We start from the raw sequence: 23,395 nt of genomic DNA, 5'->3' as shown, positions 1-23,395 counted from the left end.
TATATTGTTTTTAAAAAAATTATAATAAATGACAAACAGTTAAAATATTTACAAATATAACAAAAATTAATTTCAGATTCTACAAATAATAGAAATCGACACACTTTATATGTTTCTATAGTTAATAGGATATAAATTTTGATTTATTTTGTTATTTTTGAAAACGTTCGTAGCCATGTTTAAAGAAAATATTATATATTCACAATTTGCCTTTTGTTACTACTAGTTGTTAGCAATTGATTATTTAAAAATTCCACCAATTATCTTACTAATCCCAAATGAATTATCAAACTATTAGTTTATAAATAATAATAATTATTATTAATATTATTTGTAATATGTAATTTTTAATAGATTTTAATGTAATAGTAAATCCTTGAGAAATTAGTAATAAAAAATCATGAAAAATGTAAATTTTGTATTAAAGAGTCAAAGTTTCAACGAATTATAGGGAAACATTAGAGAGCAATAAAAAGAATGATTTTTCTTTTGTCTTTTGCACAAAAAGAGAAGCACTTCACTACAACAATTGGTGAAATTTTGCCACGTGGATTACAATGCAATGTTATCATTTTTTAGCTTCTCAAGTAATCAATAAGGAATTTTAAAAAGAATTATAAGTGTGTATTGACCAATCACAAGAAAAACAAATCCATGATTCATATATAGATACAATTTCGTTAAGAGCAAACTAGTTTAATTTGAATTAATGCCTTAACATTAACCAATCAATTCCAAAATGACTTACTATATAAATACAAAAAAACAAAAACAAAAAATCATAAATAAATTTATATAGATATCTAAATTATGGTTAAATTTATATTTTGTAAATAATTTTAATAATTTAGTTATTTTCAAGAATGCACGTAAAATAATAACTATGAGATTATTTTAATAAAGTTCAAGTGTTATATTAGTAACATGTAGGCTTGGGGTCTAAGAGAGACAACTTTTTCACACATTCTCCCTTTAGTTCAATTTTAATTACATTTAGTCTAAGGGTTGTGACATGATCTATCATTTAATCCTATATTTTAAGAAGTTATGTCTATAGTCTCTTTATACATTGAAAAGTGTTTAATAATTCTAAATCCTTTAATTGTCACATATGAGACACCTTGCAATCTATTACATGACACATTGGAGTTGGGCTAAAATTAAATTTACCTTTATCATATGATCCTTAAAGTTAATATATAGCATTAGGTAAGTGTGAAATAATCATATGTAATTGTTTAACATAAAAGTTTGTATTGTACAAATATTTATTATAGTTAATTAGCCACAATTTGCAAGGTTGTGTTTTTTAGTTTATGATTCATATATACTTTTAATACAATCATTTAGTTCTTCATAATTGTAACTATTTTTTCTTTCATATTAATCACAATTTTGCTTTTTAGTCTTATTTTTTAAGAAAGTTTGCCTTAAATAGTAAAACGGTTGAAAATATTTATAAACACTCATAATTGATAGAATATAAAAAATTGTCATATTTTGTAAAAATAATTGTACTTCATTTACTAAAATTTTAAATTATATAATCATATATTTTTTAAAAAAATGTCACATAAAAATAAACATTTCGAGCTTATAAAAATTAAAATTAAAATTTAAAAAGTGAACGTCGGAATGAAAGTATGTATGAAAATCAAGAAGATAAACCAAAAGTAAAGAGACTAAGTTCACATTGAAAACAAGAATTTATCGTTTTTATATAGAGAAAATTTTATGGATAACCAAACATTCAAACTTGTAAATAGTTTCAACATTTTGGGTATATCGTGGAGATGCGTTTATATAAATATATTAATTAATTTATGGAGTCTTTGGTGTTCCTCAGCTATATATGTATGAATCTAAAGAAATGGTAAATATATTATATTCCAATCCCATTATTCTCCCAACATGTAATTACAAAATCTATGTAAGTGTGTTTTCCACTGTTTTCCATTGTGCCACCAAACATTTTGGCTTATATATTAATTCCAAAGTTAAAATTTTTGTGACAGACCATATCTCTCCTTTTCTCTTTACAGACCCAAAGTTTTGCCAAGTTCTTCGCTCTCCATCTCTTCTCTTTATTTCTTTCAACAACATTTCCCCCGATCTTTATATACATACATAAACCGCTATAATTAAATGGCGGTCACGGCGGCCACGATGATTGTGTGGCGAATGCGCCTAGGCTTAGCTCTACGAGCGGCTTTGGCATGTGGCATAGTTGGAGCCGTCACGATTTTCGGCCCAGCACCTCTTAGACGGTTACTGGCGTTCTCAGCTTTCTCCTACTTCACCACCATTTCTATGATACTTTCCGACACTGTTTCCGTCGGTGACGCTGTGAGGGGTGTGTGGCACGTGATGTGGGCAGTGGTGTTCGTGCTCGTCTCATCTGTGCCGTGCTTGTGGCTGATCGGACCGGGACGGTTCACTAGTGCGGCATCCGCGGCGATCGCAGTGGCTGTCAGCGGGTTTGTGGTGGCGCTGCCGGAGCGGACACACTTGCTGACAAAGCGAATCGCGTTTGGACAGCTGGTGATTGTGTACGTGGGGACAGTGATTCACGGCGGTCAGATCAGTTTTGTTAAGCACCCAATACGTGTTGCGTCTAGTACGGCTGCCGGAGCTCTCGCCGCCGTCGCTGCCATGATGATTCCCTTTCCCCGCCTCGCTTTCTTCCAGGTAAAATCAAGCTACGTCCATACATGGTTTTCATAATTACAACCAAAATTTTAGTTCAAATTTTTATTATACATGCATACACATACATACATACATATATATAATGGACAAACAATTTCCCACCAATAATTTGGTTCTATTTATAAATTTATAATAATTATGATTATAATTTCCTTGCTTTGGTTTTGAGTATTCAACTGGATATTGGGTTTTGGTGTGATAAAAATATCTATTATACACCACTATTTAATTTTAATTCTTTTAGAATATTTTGCATCACCATTATGAAAACATGTTTGAACTTTTTAAACCTGGTATACAATGAATTTGTCTTTTAAATATGAAAAATACATTTATACACTTTTGGTTGAACTCATCTTTGCTTTTTTTTTTTTCTTGGTTAATCTTAATTTGTCAGTAAACAATTTTTGTTGTAAAAATATTTTATTTTTTACGTAGTAGTTAAGAGTAGACGCTATAATGATGAGTTAACTTAAGATTACACCCAAATATTAAGGTTTAATTGTTGCCAAATACGACCAAAATAAAGTAATTAAAATAGATTATGGAAGACATAAACTAACTAAAAATATTAAATATTTTAAAACGTTTGACTTTTAAAAATTAATTTTTGTTTTCGCTCAAAATTAGTTTAGAGAGAAAATAAATAAATCAAAGATGATGAGATTAGAGATCACTAAAAAAAGTCTAAATTGTATATATGGTATGATTATTGTCGTAATTACAATAATACTCTTTTATAATTAAATTTAGCGTTAAAAAAATCTACAATAATACTCAAATCTCCATATGATAGAAATAATTAGTTAATTTTATTTTAATAAAGTAAAATATTTGTTTAAAATATGTCGTATTTAGTTAATTTTATTTTAATAAAGTAAAATATTTGTTTAAAATATGTCGTGTGAAAAAAAACATTTTTAAATATAGTAAAGAAATAAAAATATTTAGAAAACATAGTAAAATTTCAAATCCATAAATATCGACAAATATTGATAACAACTATAAAGTCTATCATGACCGTGTGAATGGTTTTAGCAAGTTTAGTTGATTTTATTTTGACTATAACGTTTCATTTCATTTTCTTAACAAATATAAGAATAGGATTTGGGATAAAAAGAAATAACTTATGACACATAAATGATGAAGAGAGAGAATATATTATGATTTTGTTTTTGGTTTGGGGATCATGTGGTTGCAGATAAGGAAGCTTAGCAAGGGTTATTGTGAGAATGGTTGGAAGAGAATAGAGGCAATGGTGGAAGGAGTGGGTGCAAAGACCAAGGGAGAGGCTGTTGCATTAATGGTTGAAGCCAAGTCTCTTTCAACAAATGCAACGAAGCTTCTCCAAACTATCAAATCCAATATGGTATCATTTCTCTTCACCCTAATTTTTCATTTTATATTATTTTTTCTTTTGTCCCTATTAGTTAATTAATGATCATGAAGTTATATGATGTTATTTCAATTTAATACAGAGTTGAACATTTCGAACATCGCTGACATTCATGCATCAAACTATTATCTTTTTTTATAATTTTGTTTGATGTGTGAATGGTGATGCATTGCTGAGTGATGTCTTATGAGCATTCAATTTTTTAATTTTGTTCGAATTATGATCCTTTTTTCTTATGAACACAGAGAGGGGTGATTTGGGAGAGACGACAAACATGCTTCGACGTTGAAGAAAAATTGGAAGAAATGGAAGTTGCAATGAAAGGAATGGAAGCCGCTTTAACTTCCCCTTCCATGGTCTTCGGATCAGTGGACGAACAGCTCTCCAATTTCCTCAACAATCTCAAACCCAAAGCCATCTTAAAGCTACAACAATTCAAGATCACTGTTCCTCCTACTTCCACCACCGCGCCGGAGACAAAACCCAGCTTCTCAACCCCCTTACCTCTCAACATTTCTCCCATCACCCCTCAGATTCTTCCCACTTCCTTCTTCTTGCGCTGTATGGAAATCCTCCTATACGACTCAACCGCCGGCCGGAATCTCGTTTCCGACGTGGAAATTGGTCAGAGAGTCAACGGAGAAAAAGCAACTCAGTTGGGAGACCATGGTACCAAAAAAACTAGTTGGGGCATTTTGTCGAATATGTTGCCTACAAACCAGAGTTTGTGTTTTGCGCTGAAATGCTCGATTACATTGGGGCTTGCTGTGTTTCTGGGCTTGACTTATACAAAACCAAATGGTTATTGGTCAGGATTGACGGTTGCTATCAGTTTTGCAACGGAGAAACAAGCTGTTTTTACTGTTGCAAATGCTCGAGCTCAAGGGACGGCCATTGGGTCAATCTATGGAGTTTTATGCTGTTTTATTTTAAAGAAATATGAGTATTTATGGCTCTTACCTCTTCTTCCTTGGGTTGTTTTTACTAGCTTTCTTGTTCATAGTAGAATGTATGGTCAATCTGGTGGGATAGCATCAGCATTAGGCGCATTGTTAGTTCTTGGGAGGAAGGATTATGGAGTTCCATCTGAGTTTGCAAATGCTAGAATCACAGAAGCTTGCATTGGATTACTCTGTTTTCTAACAGTGGAGATTATATTCAACCCAACAAGAACAGCAACTTTAGCGAAAACAGAATTCTCAACAACTTTGGTGGCACTTGAAGATTTCATCAAAAGGGTAATCCTCATTCCTCAAAAGAACTTGAATCATGAAACTTCTAATTTCGTTTCATTGATACAACACCACAAAATCCTGAGATCCCATGTTAGTCAATTAGAAAAATTCATTGTTGAAGCTGGGTTTGAGCCTAATTTCTGGTTCACACCTTTCCAAGGTAGTTGCTATGAGAAACTTTTGAAATCCCTTCAGAAAACATTGGATATCTTACAAATTATGCTGCATGAAATAAAGTTTCTGTCTCTAGAACTGAATAGGTCTGGTCTTATTGTGAAAGAACTTCATGATAGTTTAACTGAAGACATGGGAATTTTCAGCAAAAAACTTGGATGTTCTTTGAAGTTCATGGAGAAGTTGAGCTTAATAAAGTCCTTAAAAGAATTGCAGAACAAAAACCAAAACCAATGTTTAGACATGGAGATGGGGAAGAAGGGTTCAAACGATGGATGCAAAGCTTTTGCTCTTCTTGAAGAAGATGTGGAGAAAATTGTGGGTTCTTTCTGCCAACACGCTAATGAAATATTGAGCAAAGCTTACTCAAACGATGAAGTTGAGGGAAATTTGAAAGGCCAAATGACATTATGTTTGAGTTCAATTGGGTTTTGTATGGAATGTTTGATGAGAGAAACAATGGTGATGGAAAAAGAAGTGCTTCAAGTGCTGAAACTAGAGAATCCATCTATTCATATTAATTTGCAAGAACTTTCAACAAGAGTAGACGCTTACTGTACAAAGTAAACTGACTAGAAATCAAATCTATAGTGATATACTTATAAACATATACTGAGTTTACTTTGCAGCAATTCAGCAAAGTTTATGGTCTGAGTTGGTGCAAAAGCATGACATACTTCTAGTTCTATCTGTACTAAGTTCAAATCAAATAATTTAAGTGCCTTTGATTGTTTTTTAAATCAAAAGGCAAACAACATATGACATGAACCCTTGTTTATGACATTGAATGAATTATCAATTTTATGGTCTGAGTTTGTGCCTTCTAACTTTAAATAAATGCATTTAAATGACTTTGATTGTTTTATTTATTGATTTTTTATTAAACCAAAAGGCAAACAAACATATTATACGCAATGTATCTTGATTTGTGCATAAGTATACTTTATTTGCAATAATTTGTATTGTTAACAAAAAGAAAATTCCAAGTCTCATGATTACATATAGCTTTTGGTCCATTGATCTTTATTAGGGCCAACTTGCACCACATCAAAGTAGTAATGCCAGCATGTGCAAACCCATGCATACTTAAATTTACAATTTATCTTTATTACAAACAAAACACTTACTTTTTTTTTTTTCTTTTGGATTTGGGGGCAAATAAGTCATTTACAATTATGTTTCATTTAATAAATCAAACTATAATTTCTATATATGATTGTTACTAAATAATTTTGCATGAAAAAAAAACAAAAATTTATGTTAGAAAATATTGTTATAATTAAACGAAAAGTATATTTATAAATTAGAAAAAGGTTTTCAAACAATTATTTAAACACTTTTGAATTTTTTTCTTGAAATAACAACACAAGGGTTTTTAATATCTTTGTAGGTAACAAAAAATATTATTTTTAATAAATTCATGAATTTTAAGAACAATTTGGATTTTTTAAAATCTTCATTCAATAATTCATGGTATTAAGTTTATATGTTTATATTCTCATCGTTCTTCCTTTTATAGCATTTTCATATGTTTGAAAAATTGTATATTTACTATTGATTAAACTATTTAAAAATAATTTTATAAATTCTTCAAAATATGTATCCATATCAATATTTTATGAAATGTTGATAAAACATTCTCCCAATATTAAAAATTGAACCCTTCATATTAAAAATTTACATCAATCAAACACAAAATGAAAATGAAAATGAAAATATTTTGTAAAAGAATTAATTTATGAATATTTATTTAATTGTTTAATTGGGGTGTCCACTATGTTGTGCAGAGATACTTTATCTTTTTCTTGCATCTACCGTAACTGTAAACTTCAATGGTGGAAATATCCAAAGATTCCAACCCCCATTAAACGCCAAAACCTTCTCTTCTTTCAACCTCCTCCTCCTCCTCTTCCTCCCCTTCCTCTTCTTCTCCCTTCCTCAAAACCCTATTCCTTCAATTTCACCTCCACATTTCTTTTCTCTGTTTCTACCCTTTCCAAACACTTATTTTCGACCACCAATTTTCCACTCACCGTCTCTGTTTCCAGATCCATTTCAATTCCTTCGTTTCTGATTTCCCAAGTGGGTGGGGTTTTCCCCCTTTCCCTATTTGGGTATTTCGTTTTAGGGTTTTTGATCCCATAATTTTTCTGGGTTTAAGAAGATTCGACAACCCATGTCGGCTGGAGTCTGTGGAAAGCGTGTGGGATTTGAAGAGATCTTTGGATCTTCTTCTTCTCCGACGGCCTGTTCTTCCGCTAAGAGGTCTCGTTGGTCCACTTTCGGATCCCCGACCCGATCGGACTTCGGGTCTGGACCTGACGATTCTGCTTCGGTCTTGCTTCAAATGTTCCCTGGAGTTGGTGCAGAGGTTCGTTGATTGGATCATTAGTTTTTCTTTTTGTCTTATGGATTCTGTTTTTAGTTTATTTTGGGTTTTGATTGGAAGTTTCTATAGATATATTTGTTTGTGTTAAGGAATCATTCATGAACAATGCTTCTAGATGTAATCTGAAAGGAATTGCATTAAGATAGTTTGATTTCGAGATATCCATAGGAATTATAGTTAAACCATGTTATTCATTTAAAGCTCTTGGAAGATCTGGTTATCCTTTGTATGTATGTTTAGCGGGTCGAAATCGAAACTATTATTAGGAATCATAACATGAAGATTAAACTAAAGATGCAAGTGATGTTCTATAGGTGCCTTCCTTTGATGATTTTAGTGCTCGTGGCCATTCTGCGACGATTGGAAATTGTTCTACTGTTCCTGATGAGAGAACAGCTACATGTAAGTTGTTATTATGCATATCATCTGACATTAGTTTAAAAAACGTTTGATCATTAACAACATATACTTGGCCTGGATATATCTTATCATACAAGAGAATGAGGGGTTTTTGTTTTGGTGGGATTTCTGAAATTAGGCAGCCAAATGTCACACGAGAAGATCGAAGAAGCTAAAGATGTTGGTTCCACCGTTGCTGAAGGGAATGGAATGCATGGGTCCAAATGGGTTGACATGTTTGTGCAAGAAATGGCGGGTGCGGTGGATGTTGGTGATGCTAGAATTCGAGCTGCAAGGATTTTAGAAGCTTTTGAACATAATGTAACTGTGAATTCAAGAGAATCGGAGGAGGTAGTGCGGAAGTATTATTCATAGATTTTTCAATCTCCTTTCGATGAAGTATCAATGGTAAAATTTACATTTCTCTCCATATTCTGTTGCAGTTAAAGCATGCTTCTTTGAAGGAGCATTTGCAAAATTTGGTAAATGACAACCAAATTTTAAAGAGAGCGGTAGCCATTCAACACGAGCGGAATCTTGAGCAAGAAGAGAAGACAAGAGAAGTCCATCAGTTAAAGCACGTCTTATGTCAGTATCAAGAACAAATTCAAAGTTTAGAGGTAATCATACTTACTCATTCATAGCTTGCTTCCTTAGAGTAATCACAGGATGCGCCAAAATCCATGTGATCGTTAAATCTTTATTACATCATTATCTTCATCGTTGTCAGTTTTTACGTTTCTCTCACATCGTGTTGCAGTTAAATGTATAGAATTAGAACACCATAGCTCGGGAATCTTATATACCGACTCGATGGAGATTTAGAGAAGTTAGACTGTTGAATACACAGCTAGCTGTCAGCTTATAATCTGAGTAGTCGATGACCATCCTCGTTGGTTGTTACTCAGATGCAAGATTAAGAGAAGTTGTGCTGAAAATTTGCTTTGTAGTAAATGCTACAAATTCTCACGTTTCTATGAACAATTTGTTTCTTTGCAGGTAAGAAATTACACATTAAATCTCCATCTGCAGAGGGCACAATCTGTTTCAGGACACTTCCACCAAGACATATTTTAAGGTTGTTTTTGTTTCATTAATTTTCTCTCTATACCTTTTCTTTGACCAACATTGAGTTGATGCCAATATATTATAAAGTCATTTGGGTTGTGATTGTGATATTCTCAAGCCAAAGCCACTTTGGCAAGTTTGTTGTGATGAAATGTTCAATGCTGAGCCCCTACTTTGTTTGAATGTGTTTTGATGCAACTCAAGATGAAAAGCTATGTGTTGCCTTCAATTTAATATGTTAATGCCACTCCTAATTTATGTTTTCATATTTGATATTGGCCTTTTCTCTCCTTTGCACAGCATACATTCTTTACCATGGGTGTTTGGTTTAGATTTTGCACATCTCAAACCTACTTTGTGAGTTGTCCCACAATGTTACTGTCTTGAAATGTTATATCCTCTTTTGGTAATTATTTGCGTTTTGTTTTTAGTTTCTGAAAATTAAGCCTATCAACGCCCGACCTCTAATTTAATTATAGTTGTAATTATTATCGGATACTATATACTTTTTACCAATATTTTCAAAAACTAATAGAGTTATCAAAACTTACTTAAAAAAAAAAGATGCAAATACGCCTTTAAGTATGAGCTTTGAAGGCATCTTTCTCTACAGGTTTTGGATGTTACTCTGACTCTTGGATTTTGCCATTGTTCTTGTGGAAAAATCTTGTAAAATGGACGAAGTAATCCAACTTTCAAAGATGTTCTATGTTATTCTAATAGTTGATCGTTCAATCTCTTACTTACATACTCCGATAGTATAACTTGGATCTTGGATTTCTTGTAACCAAATCACTTCGAATTGATCCTTTAACGGAATGTTAAAGTTAAATGGATTTCCTGTAACCAAATCACTTCGAATTGATCCTTTAATAGAATGTTAAAGTTAAAGTGAATTTTGTCATGTATTTGGTACTTTTTTCATTACACTATGGACTCTTTGAAATTCAAAATTTCACGTAATCAAATTATTTGAACGAGTAATTAAAATTACATCAAGTCACTCAATTAGTACATAAATTGTTCTCAAGCATAACTAAATAATTAAAATAGAAATCCCAAACATGATTTTTTTTATTGGAGGTAATAGAGTAACAGAGAACTATTTGATTAGACTTACCAATCAAAGTTAAACAAATAGATTAAAAATCAAAGCAATCAATTTTATTCCCATTGACTTGGGTTTTGTTTTCGATTGATTTGATTCGATTTTCATTGGAGACCAAAAATCAATAAAGCAAAATTGGTTATTACTTATTAATGATAGAACTCAAATATATTGAACAATAATGAATTAAAATTGTAAGAGATATACCATTAGACCTTCTCCCTTGATCTTCCAATTAAACCAAACTTTAACTCACTCACCGAAATACGTTCTCGCGGTAAGCTTCTTCTTTTATTACTAATATACCCTTTGTATCTCAAGAATACAATACTAATATAGTTTATATAGAGAAGGATAAAGTTGTCATTTAAGAAATTTTGTATGGGCAAAGGTGGGACATGGAAAGGATAATATTGTAAATTTAGGGAACTATAAACATCACATCGAGCTTAAAGTATTCCCGCGCGAGTTTAATTTCCATCTTCTCCTCATCTAAGAATTTCAAAATTTTCCGAAGAAAAATCCTAAGGTAAACCAAATTCGCTTTCGAAATCTCTACAGAATTTATCAACCGATCATGGTTTCTTCTCCAGAATTCCATGGAACAACAAACCCCACCAGCGGCGGCGCTTCAGTTTCTTACTTCCAGAGAACAGTTAGCTCTTCCTCAAACTTCTCTTCAATTAGCTCTTCCTCAAACTTCTCTTCAATTACTTTTATTGATTTCATACTGATTGTGTGCCTTATTGATTGAATCAAACAATTGAAGGTTCGTTTGCTCGATTGGTGGTTAATCACAGCTGGAAATGACTCCAATGGGAAAACCCTAGCCGTCGCCGGCTTAACATCTAAACCGTAATCACATTTTTCTCTCTCGTTCTGGGTTTTTATTCTCTAATTGTTTCTGTTTTCTTTCTCTTTTTGATTTAGTCTTTTGCCAAATCGCGAGACAATTTTATTATTTTGTTTTAGGGGACAACCTGTTCGAGTATTTTCTTCTGCTCCCATCGTTAAGAGACACGATGTTTTCACTCTGGAGACTGCTGATGGAATCTGTGTTGTTCTCAAGGGTTTCTTAAACAAACTGCGTGCCACTGATAATGGGTTCACGCCTCAGGTTTGCGTGTCAAATAAACAATTTCTGGTTATTTGATTTTCCACTCATTTTCTTTTCTTATTATTTGTATATTCTCGGTGCTTTGATTTGTGTTTCGCTATTGACAGGTTTTCAAGCATTTTGTGTTTGGGTTTCCTCCCAACTGGGAAACTCATGCAGCTAATTGCTTTGAGGCAGGAGCTTCTAATAGTACTGCTGCTGGGGGAAATGCTTCTGATACAGATAATCTGTCCTGTAGATCGAGAAGTGTTACTGGTACACTCTTCTACCTGTTGGTTTTGTGTCAAACACTTTCCAAGCGCAACATGTGCATTTTCGACACAACATGTATATTTGAATATGATCCAATAATTGTACGTGCCACCCCTTAAATACACTAGCCACATGTTTATTAGAATTAGTAAAAGTTGTTGTAATTTCTCAATTGCGTTTGTTATTTGGTTAGATGATATTCCTATTTTGTGTAGAAGCATACCTTCCAAAGCTTGTTCACATCCTACGATAAATGGGTGTTCACTCTTACGTTGTAAATCATCAAATGCAAAGAGCAAAGTCTTAAGAATACCTCTGTTCAACCTTGGTATTAAGATTAGGCGTAAGGAGGGGTAGAGTTATCGAGATGTCCAAAGAGAGCATAAGCTCGAAAAATGGCTGATATTTGGAATTTCCACTCCACATAGTCTGCGGAATCAAGTCTAATGGGGACAAGATTGCAAATGTTTGAGAGGAGGCCACAGATTTGAGGGTTGGAGACAGCCGGATTTGATTGAGAAAGGGAGGAAGCCATTTTGGCAAGGAAGGAAAAAAAAAACAAAAGTTAGTCAAGGCCAGCTCTGATACCAAGATTGAACAATTCTTAAGACTTTGCTCTTTGTATTTGATGATTTAAAATGTAAGAGTGAACACCCATTTATAGTAGGATGTGAACAAGATTTGACAGATATGATTATTCTACACAAAGATAGGAATATCATCCAAAAAATATGAATTGAGGAGGTACAACAACTTTTACTAATTTATCATATAGGCAACTTAATGTGTAGCTCAATTGACTAAAAAGGTCAAAGGTACGTGGAATTTTTTTTTTAAAATGATGGATATAAGAAGTTTTGAGTGAAAAATATCAAACTTATTTTTTAGCCGACACCTGTATTTTATAAATGTGTCCACTGTATGCAACGTCCTAAATTTTGTATCAAACAATGCATTGATGTCTTGAACATGTCCCATTCCTAACATTTCTCCTCAACTTTGAATGGCTGCCTGACATGAACAACTGTGCACTTACCGATGTGAATTCTCCATTGCGTGAGATTTCTTCAAGTAGGCTTAAAAATCTTAAATATTTATCGTTTAGATGTTGGATCACAGAGAAAAATATTTGTTTGGTTTTGGGTTTTCTTGAAATCTTTAATCATATGGCATTGTTGCATTAGAAATATGCAGTTGATTTCAACTTTATGAATGTAAGATCTAAGAAAAAGCTGTCAATAAGGTAATGGATTGGATCATGGAGATTCTATGGCCGAAGAAACAATGCAGACTACAAGTGCAACTGAAACTCCAGCACCATTCACTGGTGCTGATGTTCAAGATGAAGAAGTTGAAAACAAAGGAAAAAAAGAGAGAGAATCTCGGAAAAAAGTCACGAAGAAAATTATTTCCGATTCACCTGTCAGTAATTTCTGCCATTCATGCTGTTTTTCCACTGCCTCTCTAGTATTAGTAGTAGCAATTTTCTTTTTGAATGTCTAGATTTCAAATTTTGTATTTGTTTCTCCATTCTCTTCGTATTTAAAACCGGTTTATAGTATATTTGGTTCCTTGAATTGTGCATGGATAATGGTGGTTGTTGATTCAGGGAAGTGGTGTTAGTAAGAATACTAGAGGAAGGAAGGAGAAGGAGTGTCTAGTATCTCCAGAATGTAGGAGTTATGGGCGATCCCGATCAGGTGAGAAGAAGATTTAACAAAGTTGATTGAGTCTGATGGCTTGTTTGTTTTGTTACGGTTAATGGAATTGGATTGATGATGAATGTTGTTTGCAGGGCGAGTACTTCTGCCAACAATGGAGTTTTGGCGCAACCAATTACCTGTTTACGACTCGGTAACTTACTTTTAATCAGTTTTCTGTTCATTCAAAATTTTAATTTTCGATGGTTTTTATTGAACCCTTTAGTTAATTTCAGAGTAAAATGTTGCTCTCTTAAACATTCATTTTTGTGTGTCATAGGTGTCTGGTATTTGATTTTTGTGAGTAGACCTATTCAACACTTTTTTTAAAAAAATGAATCTACTGAACTGTAAGATAGGAGCTGTGGAGATTCCAACAGTAGACTTTGGGGTTTCTAACATATGTTATATGCTAGTTGAGCTGCTTTTATATATTGGTTAGCTTTTAACTTATACATGGTTCTTGTTATAAATACCAAACCAATGCTTCGGATCTCAATTACCACATCTCCTTGATTCTTTTTTTAATTTGTACCATGGCTAAATGATCGATTTAGATCTTTACGTTAAGGTGGTTTGCATTTTTGTTTTCTTCTTTTCTATTTCACTTTAGTTTTATGTTCTAATATTTTATTAATACATAGTTTCTTTGTAATTCAATTTCAACATGATAGACTTGTCAATTCAGTGGCTAAATATTTGATTGAGTTCTTCAAGTTTATCGTCAGTCAATTTCTCTCTGAATTGGAATAAAAGATGTCAAAAGGTAGAGACTAAAACTTGTAGTGACGAAAAAACATATATTTAGTCGTCTTTTTAATTGGAAAACTCATATAATGGGACAACAGGATCGAAAGTTAAGAGGAATACGTGAAGAGCAGCAAGACAAAAAAACCACACTCACAACCAAGAGGTCTTTTTGTTAATTATGTATTGTGTTTTCTTATTAATTAATTAATTTAGAAATTTTAGAAATAAGAACAAACAGATGTTTTTTTTTACTGTGTGCAGGAAGGAAGAGCATAGGTCGAAGAAAGCGAAAAGATAGTTAAAGTGATAATGGTATGGGAATTAGGATGTTATTGTAGATATGGGTTTCTACTTTTTTTTCCCCTACTGTGAAGTACAAACCAAACGTATATCTATGTTTATATATTTTGCTCGCTATGTTCTGCCCCCTTCTAGTTTCTTCTGACCCTGATATTCTTAGTGAATCATGAATCAATATCATGACCTTTTTAAATTAGTTATCGAGTCGATCTTTTCCTTCACTAAATGACCCACTGAGATGTTTACACGCCGGTATTTTGTTTCATACGACTCTTTGACGTTTTACTAATGAGCCGAGTTCGAGTTAATTCCAAAATTAAAACATTTTGATAATTCAGACGATCCTGTAAAAGAATGTTCTTTGCTTTATCAAAAATACTCAAAAGGTAAATATTAAAAACATTCTTCAAAAGTTGAGTCCTTTCAAATCAAGACGATTTCCCAATACAAAATAACTGTTTCAATCTATTATTTAAAAACGCTTCCACTGTTCTAAGTTTGAATGTCTAGCAAAGAATATGAATACTTTTTCAAACATCACCAAAATGAAATAACAAAACTACTAACATTTTGCTCTTACTGACAAATAAAAGTCCTATGAATTCCTCGATCTCAGCCAGTTGTTTCAAGGAATTAGTCCAGATGAGAGTGTTACCTAATCTAACTATTCATGTAAGCTTTTATACGACAAGTACTAATCAGTACATGAACAAGTTTCTACCATTCCAAATTAAAGAAGGGAAAAGCTTTCAATCCAACGATGATACGAAAAAGAATTCATGTTCATATATAAGTAAACAACATCACAAAAAATCCATCCAAGTTTTGATACATACTGAGAAGTACCAGTAAAACTTGATTCAAATGGCTGGTAAACTAACTGCAGCATCTGTTATTTTGCACAAATGAAAAACATCTCACATTTTCCAACGCCAGTAATACCCCCATTATAGGATTTACCTGCAGCAGGCACAGCATTAACTTGTCAAGCACATTCCTATGTTCTAAATCAACAATCTATCTGTCCGCTGTAGAAATATAAGTATGCTCGAATGCAAAAACAATATATGTGATTCTACAATAACATCTAGAGAAAAAGAAGCTTAATCACTACAAGATTATGGTAAAAAAGCTTAATTCTCACTAGAAATGACTAAACTTATGTGATGGATTTTTAGCCTTCACTGAATCACCACCAAATCAAGATTTATACTAAAAAGAATGGCCATTAGTGAGAAATAAGCAGCATAAAAACAACTTGTGACTGCCAGACGCAAGTAAATGTAGAAATCCCAAATCAGAAATCAGAAACCCAGTATCAAAATCTACAATTATCTTCAAATGATTTGTGGATTTTTCAGACTAAAACCACAAATCCATAGACAAACCGAAACCATATGAGATACTAGATCTAATTGTTATGCAAATCGAAGAATATGTGCGGAGATTAGGGTTCCGAGAAAATACCGATTGTGCCTCTGCACGAAGGGAGAATTCTTCACCTCTTCCTCTGAAAGTTAATCCACGAGAGAATCAGTAACATACAGAAGAGAAGGATTCAAATAAACCAAAAAAAAAAACAAAACAAAACAAAGAAAACGAGGAATCGAGAAGGAATTTAAATCGACGATCGTACCAGTAAATCCAGCCGTCATCTTGGTAATTAAGGAGCCGGTTATGGCGAAACCAACAAGGAACGGCCAGTTCCTCTTCCATTCTCGCCTGAAAAACACCGGCCATGGATCGAATTTCCTCATCTTCGTTCGACTGTTTGCGTTTGTTCGTCTCTTTCGCAAGTGAAAAAAAGGGGATTTCTTCTAAGCTCAGATCAGTTCGCTTATTATAAATAGAGGATTGGAAAGAGCCCCGCCCAATAACTCATGGGCCAAGCCCAATTTGATCAACAAAATTATCTTAAAATTAGGTAAAATGCATTTTTACTAATATGTTTATCATCTAATTGAAAAGGTTTTAAAATATGGAAAATATTTAGGTACAGTCCGACTACATCTATCTTCTGTGCAGCTCAAGGCACCCAAAATAAAATTGAAAATTGTGATAAATAAGTGAGGAGCACAAGACTGCACCTAATCATTGCTCTTAAAATAAATCGAAAATTTTAGATGATAATCATTTTAAATCAATTAATTGAAACTTAACGTTCAACTATTAGGAGGAAGCATTAGTTGTTCAAAGGTATTAGTGTAAAATATGAAAATTTAGGGACGAAAAATTAAATAAAAAAGTGATATTTTGAAACTTATGGGCCAAATAAAAAATGGACTAAAAAATTTATTGATAAAAGTGTAAAATTTTGAAATATATTAACAAATGAAAACTATACTTAAAAGAAATTTATGAACTAAAATGTTTTTCCCTTAAAATAATGTTTAAATAACCACTTCAGCCTAATGAAAACACCTTATTCACCATGACAAGATCATCGTCATCCACCCAAATATCCTCCAAACCTACCTAACTCATTAATCAACAACGAACCTTTCAACCGAGCAAGAGTTTCGTGTCATTTTGATTTCAAGTCATCCATTAATGAACACCGTTTGAGCAGCAACAACGACACAACGATCATCTTGAACTACCACTCTGATCCAATCCTTGTTATAAAACATTGATAACTATACTTTTAAGAGTTATGATGACTATTTTAATTTCTATTTTAAGGTGATGGAAACTCTTTAATAAAACAATCATGACAAAATTTTAGAATATTAAGCAAATGAAGTCTAATGCTAAAATTTCAATTAAAAAAATAAAACAAATTTGAAGATAAGAACATAAAAATGCCTAATATTTAAATAAAAACAAACATTGTTAAAAGTATATGAAAAATAAAAATGCAATTAATGTCGAGTTATTCAATAAAAAATATACTAATACACTCAACATTCTTTTTTAACTTTAAACCCACAAATTCCTTTTTCTCTATTTTTAAGAGAAAAGAAAAATAAAACAAACGAAGAAAATTTGTTTACATATTGAATTAATAATTAGGACTAGCCCTTTAGATCAAAACGGTGTCGTGGTGTAGTTGGTTATCACGTCAGTCTAACACACTGAAGGTCTCCGGTTCAAGTCCGGGCGACGCCACTTTCTTTTTATTACTGAAATTACCTTTATTATTTAATTTTACAATACTTTTAAAACATAATTTATTTATTTATTTTACTTTCTCTCTTCAAACAAAAGTAGGGTCAGATCAAGAAAACGAACAATAAATATATTCATCAAAATCACAACAATCAAATTGATTTGCAAACGAAATTGAAACTAATATGAAATCAAATTAATACGTGGTTTAAGATAATTTGAAACCTAATTTCTTAGCTCTGATTGTCTTCATTTCGATCATGTCCTTCACTCTAGGTCTGACACATCTCTCATCGTCGTCACCATCCTATTCTCTCTTAAATCTACACCACTCTCTCAAATTCACGCTACTTTCAAGAAGTTTGAGTTTTTTAGAGAATTAAATCTATAAAATAAATAAAAAAACATAAATTATAAAAAGGACAAACCGTAAAACACACAGCATAATATCAAATTCGATTCTTTTCTTCTTTTGTTCTATTTCAACTCCAAACCAAATCCAACATAAACACAATAGCGAGCCGATCACATAAGAGTAAGATTGAAAAAGTGAACAATACCTTAAAATAAGAAAAACTATAATAATAATAAAAAAAAATTGATGGCACTAACAAAGAAATTTTTTTCAAACGTGTATATGATTGATTAAAAAACAGAAGAAGAAGAAGAATAGAGTGTACGCAATAGTTTTTTCATATGAAATTTCTACCATAATTAATTATCCAAATAAAACTATAGTTTTTCTTTTCTTTTGTTCATATAACAAACAAAATAGTCATCAATAAATCTTAATTTAGACAAAAGAAAAAATCAAATCATATCCAACTCATATATATATATATATAAGCTTTGTACATATCGAAAGAAAGAATGTGTTAAAAATTCCAAAATTTTAAGCACTACTTTAATTAATCCATAAGATATGTAAAGAATCTCTATCTGAATGTATATGAACATTTTGTTTCCAATTAGTTTAACTAATTAATTCTTAATCAAATATTAATCATCATTTTCAATGTTGATTTCGTATAAAATCACAATACTTATCCTAATCTTACTCTCATATATAATGTTAATTAATTAATTACATCTTCCACACACACAGCCACGTTTTCATATTGATCCCATGAATCTATTGAAAGTTTTAAAACATTAAATCGATAAAATCTATCTTAAAGAGATAACATCCTCAAATGGAAACTAAATTTCCTTTTTAAAAAAGAAGCTTTCCTCTTTCCCAATCTATTATCTGTACAGATTCAATTATTTCATTTTAATATATACCAAAGCCATGTGGACAAAGTTCTTTATACTTTCAAATATTAGATGTTGGGGTTTCTGAGAGCAATCATAATGTTGGAAATTTTGTAAATATGGGATGTAATATATGCAGTAAATACTGATAAATGTTAAATGAGTTGAAACGTAGTTAAAGTGTGATATTGAGAAGTCTCTCGAAACGAGTTCAAACGTCTATAATGAGTAACATGTGTTTCTTAAGCTCATTGCATGACTAGTTAAATGACGAACAATAAAAACGCTTCTAAAGAATGTAAAGAAATTTCGATATAATTAAGTTTTCATCGAGAATCAACTATAATTCTTTGTTAGATTTGGTTTGTTGATCTCACCATATGTTATATAAATCCAAATTATATAATTGGTAAATATATAATATATTATAAATCAAGTTTTATAAATTATTATAAAATAGACCAATTTTTTTTGCTGTCATTATTTTTCTTTTTTTCAAAAAGTTATACGTAATACAACTCTAAAATAATTATGTATTAAATTAAAAAGTTTGACAAGTGAATAAAAATTTAGGGCTTTCCAAAGTTTAGACAAATCAAAGCCACCCTTGGAGAAAGAAAATAAAGACTTTGAAACGTTGAATAATCTAAAAGGAACTTTATTAATGTGAGCCAAGTTAGGCCACATTTGGAAGCTACAAAAAGCTTAAGGCTACGAAATGTAATATCTAATCTGCATGTGAAGAGCCAAACCATATTTATACATTAGTCTTTATGATATTTGGTACCTTACCATTATTATTCATTTTTAACATAATTTTCCTCTTCTTTTCCTATTTATTTATCTTCAAATACTTATACATTTGTTAATATTAAGATGGACATGTGAAAAAGTGTGTAAATCAAACATGTAATAGTAATCAAAATGAATACAAGTACTAAAAGAGTCTATAACTCAATTTTGAAGTAAAAGTAATTATATTACTATTTTAAAATAATTTTTATAACGTTTTTAATTACAAAAATAGGCATTTATATATATTAATATAGATATTTTATTTATTGATCCACAAAATGTGAGAAAAAAAATATTTCATACAAACATGGGACAAAAAATGAAGGAAGAACTATTTTAATTGTGATTTTTAAAACTTTTTATTCTAATGTAATGAAAATAATAAAACTTGGTGTTTTGGAAGTTGATTTTTTAAATGGTAATTTGTTGGGTTGTATTCAACGTTTGTTTAAAAGTCAAATGCACATGTTCGATGATGGTAGTCAAATTATTCGATATAATTTATTATCTCTAAAATTTTGATTTATAGTTAGTAATCAAATATATTAAAATATTTATAAAATAAAGTAAAATTTTAAAATCTATAGATAAATATTAATAAATTTTGTAAATATTTTCATAAATATTATTATATATAATAATTTCTCTCATTATAATGTATTTCATATATATACATATTTATATATGAAAACTTTTAGGGATAATTATTTAGTTTTGTATTTTTAACCTTTAAAGATTTTGTTTATTGTCTCTCCATTTTTTCAAACAATAATTCTTTACCTTCTTAAAAAATACTTGAAATTTTAGGTAATTATAAAAAACAAATAAGTTTTCACCAAAACACATAGTTACCGATTGTAACAAAATTCAATTGGCATAAAGTATGAATGGTGAACTATGTTTGAGTTTCAAATTTCTCCACATATTATTAAACTATAAAACAAAAAATAAATTGAGATATTAATTAAGTTAAATGGAAAGATGAATCTGATTGATCAAATTTCAGAGTTTAATCTACTTGTAAGTTTGTGTTCTTTTGTTATAAATTCTCTGCTTCTTATCCATGAACAAATAAAAAAAAAATTGGATATGCTTATAGATATGGATATTTTTTTCCTAAAAAAAAAGCCTTCAGATTTCAAACTTCTAAATTGAATTATATACTTTATGTCACATGTTAGGTTAGTATAAAAATTTCATCAACTATTGACTACAATAACAAAAAGCTCAATGAACAATTTATAAAATTAATTTTAGCTTTTATTTCTTTTTAAGTACAACAACAATAACAATAACGATATAGATAGATGATCCAAAACTTTCAAGGTAAAACCCTTAAATGGAAAGTATTTTGTTAGTTTTAATTAAGAAAACATATATGTTTAGCAACATTTTAGACTAATCATTTTTGTATATTTATATACATATACATATATATAATTTTGTTTGTGAGAGCTAGTAAAATGGATGCAGAAAGAAAATGCAGGCAAGTATGGTGTATAATTAATGAAAAGGTCAATGGGTATTTTATAATTGGAGAAAACCAATCACATGATATGAGAGTCATGAGAGTCATGAGAGTCATGTGTACCCTTTTTCTAGCAGATGCTTTGGCTCACAGACACCTTCCACTTTCATTCTTCATTTTAATTCATTGTTCATTGCTCACTGGCATCCAATCCAATTTCTAATTTTATTCACTTTCAAATCCCTAACCTCTATTTTCCTTTTTCTTTTCTTTTCCATAATTATTTGTATTTTCAACCATTACAATTTAGTTTTTATTTAATTTGATTTTAAACTGTTCATATAAAACAAATAGTGTTATTCTTTTTAGAACCATACCTAGTGTTAGCAAAAAGAACCAGAGAGCTATTGAAATTAATGCATTCATATACTAATTGGTTTTATTTATGGTTTTATTTAAAGGGCAATTGGTTAGAGTACTAAAAAATGATGTTCAATAATTAGGTTTGTAAATTAGATATTGAATTTTGAGAAAATAATAAGGTTATGGGCTAAAAAAGGTATTGAACATTATTTGAAGAAAACAGGAGAAGAAAAGAAGAATAGGAATGAAAAGTGAAGAATTAGAGAAGAACAAAAGATTGATCCTTAAATTGGGGAGAAGTAGTTGTCTCTTAGGACTTACACTTAACTTTACAACTAATAAAGCAAGTTGGAAAAACAGTGTTTTAAAAGTTTGTGAATAAATAATCAACATAATCCTCTTTGGCTACCACACACACACACACATATTATTGTTAACTTCTACCCACATGAACTTCCTCACTTTTTGGACAAATTTTATTATTGTTATTATTCATTAAACTTTAGAAAAACGCTTTTAAATACTATTCCAACACTATTTTTGTCACACTCGATCGAAGAAGCGAAGAGAATAATGTTGTTCATGCTTAACAACTTTAACCTTCTTCCTCTAGCCATTTTCCTGATCTTGAAAGACAGTTTTCATGAGATTACGAGTTGGAGGAAACTATATTTACGTGTATAAACTACTTACGTTCAAAGACAAAATTTGAGAATGGAGAATTGATATAGTGTTTGACCGACTATCAACATCTTTCATGCAAAAATTAAACTAAAATTAGGGTCGAGAAGTGTCGGTAGTAGAAAGTTTGATCTTTTAGATAATGATATGTATAAGTTAATTTATTTGGCTATATATACATATAATATATATTCTATCAACGTAGCTCTTTTTGACAATACTTCGTGTTCAAGCAAAAGTTTAGTTTGTTCTTACACTTCTGTAGATAGATGAATCCAAATATGAATTAGAAAATTAATGTTCTATTTTTATTCTCCAAAATTGTAACTATATATCCATTATAACTTTTAGTTTCATCAATTATAACTTGTTAAATTAATATTGGAATGTTTGTGCAACATAAAAGTTCTCAAAATCCTATATACTACTTTTGATAGTATCAAATATGATATAAATTAACTTTTAGTTTGATTGAGGTAAGAAAACGAACATCGAATGATTATTTTATAAAAAAAGTATACACGTTTTAATGAAAGCTTGATAGCTCTAATGATTTTTTCAATTTGAATGATTATCAATTATATATCAAACACATGTTTTGTAATGTAATGTATTGAAAGCATATATGTATGCGAATGGTTTAAAAACAAGAGTTCAAACAAAAACACAGAGTATGTAGAAATTCCAACATTTTTTTCTATGTTTAAGATTTATATCTATTGCAACGCTTATCTAAATTTGTGGAACAATAATTTGACTAAAAAAATCGATACAACTCTAGCGAGTTTAGGAGGAGAATATTTTTAAAAAATTCAAATCAAACTAAAGATGCCTCTTACTTAATTAAAATTTTAAATTAAACTTGACACATCTTATCTATGTATATACATATAAACAACGAAATCTATGATTCGAACCGTCATATAACAAATCATTCAAGACATAACTCCAAAACAAAACTCCATAGCCTCTATATTAAATTTCAATCAACATATCAACTTTTTGGTGATGATGGTTGTTATTTTATTTGACATATTTAGAGAAAAACATATGTACGTATATGATAGTTTACTTTTGCGAACTTCTCGTGATAATAAAAATGCATGGCATCAAATATATCTCTAAAAGG

At 30.8% G+C, this 23,395-nt stretch overlaps 3 protein-coding genes, 1 long non-coding RNA gene and 1 other non-coding gene across 6 annotated transcripts; 4 read left to right on the top strand and 1 right to left on the bottom strand.

Annotated features, from left to right (window-relative positions):
• The first annotated feature begins 1,852 nt into the window (after window positions 1-1,852).
• LOC101207339 lies at window positions 1,853-6,326 on the top strand. Of its 2 annotated transcripts, XM_031883692.1 has the most exons (4): window positions 1,853-1,930; window positions 2,043-2,688; window positions 3,911-4,078; window positions 4,351-6,326. In XM_031883692.1, exons 2-4 carry the CDS (start codon window positions 2,146-2,148, stop codon window positions 6,079-6,081), a joined length of 2,442 nt encoding a protein of 813 aa, XP_031739552.1. In that variant the 5' UTR covers window positions 1,853-1,930; window positions 2,043-2,145; the 3' UTR covers window positions 6,082-6,326. The 2 variants fall into 2 exon arrangements, with proteins under 2 accessions (XP_031739552.1, XP_004142207.1); XM_004142159.3 differs by having other exon boundaries at window positions 1,880-2,688.
• Window positions 6,327-7,336: 1,010 nt separating this feature from the next.
• LOC101216078 lies at window positions 7,337-9,638 on the top strand. The gene is made up of 5 exons (XM_004142030.3): window positions 7,337-7,885; window positions 8,218-8,305; window positions 8,442-8,653; window positions 8,746-8,922; window positions 9,302-9,638. Exons 1-5 carry the CDS (start codon window positions 7,691-7,693, stop codon window positions 9,377-9,379), a joined length of 750 nt encoding a protein of 249 aa, XP_004142078.1. The 5' UTR covers window positions 7,337-7,690; the 3' UTR covers window positions 9,380-9,638.
• A 1,287-nt stretch (window positions 9,639-10,925) lies between these two features.
• LOC101215836 (kinetochore-associated protein KNL-2 homolog) lies at window positions 10,926-14,793 on the top strand. The gene is made up of 9 exons (XM_031884371.1): window positions 10,926-11,133; window positions 11,248-11,333; window positions 11,451-11,595; window positions 11,703-11,850; window positions 13,091-13,269; window positions 13,457-13,547; window positions 13,643-13,701; window positions 14,396-14,460; window positions 14,559-14,793. Exons 1-9 carry the CDS (start codon window positions 11,056-11,058, stop codon window positions 14,593-14,595), a joined length of 888 nt encoding a protein of 295 aa, XP_031740231.1. The 5' UTR covers window positions 10,926-11,055; the 3' UTR covers window positions 14,596-14,793.
• Window positions 14,794-15,253: 460 nt separating this feature from the next.
• On the bottom strand, window positions 15,254-16,440 carry LOC101216317. Its single transcript, XR_969260.2, has 3 exons — window positions 16,234-16,440; window positions 16,065-16,107; window positions 15,254-15,557 (listed from the first exon to the last, which is right to left on the bottom strand). It is a non-coding gene; the product is annotated as an uncharacterized LOC101216317 (long non-coding RNA).
• Window positions 16,441-17,631: 1,191 nt separating this feature from the next.
• Window positions 17,632-17,705, top strand: TRNAV-AAC. The gene has a single exon. It is a non-coding gene; the product is annotated as a tRNA-Val (tRNA).
• Window positions 17,706-23,395: the final 5,690 nt, after the last annotated feature.

Source organism: Cucumis sativus, chromosome 4 (assembly GCF_000004075.3).
Source record: "Cucumis sativus cultivar 9930 chromosome 4, Cucumber_9930_V3, whole genome shotgun sequence".
In the NCBI taxonomy this organism is placed as follows: Eukaryota; Viridiplantae; Streptophyta; class Magnoliopsida; order Cucurbitales; family Cucurbitaceae; genus Cucumis; species Cucumis sativus.
The sequence above is the reverse complement of the archived record's forward strand: the minus strand, read 5'-3'. Positions and strand labels throughout refer to the sequence as shown.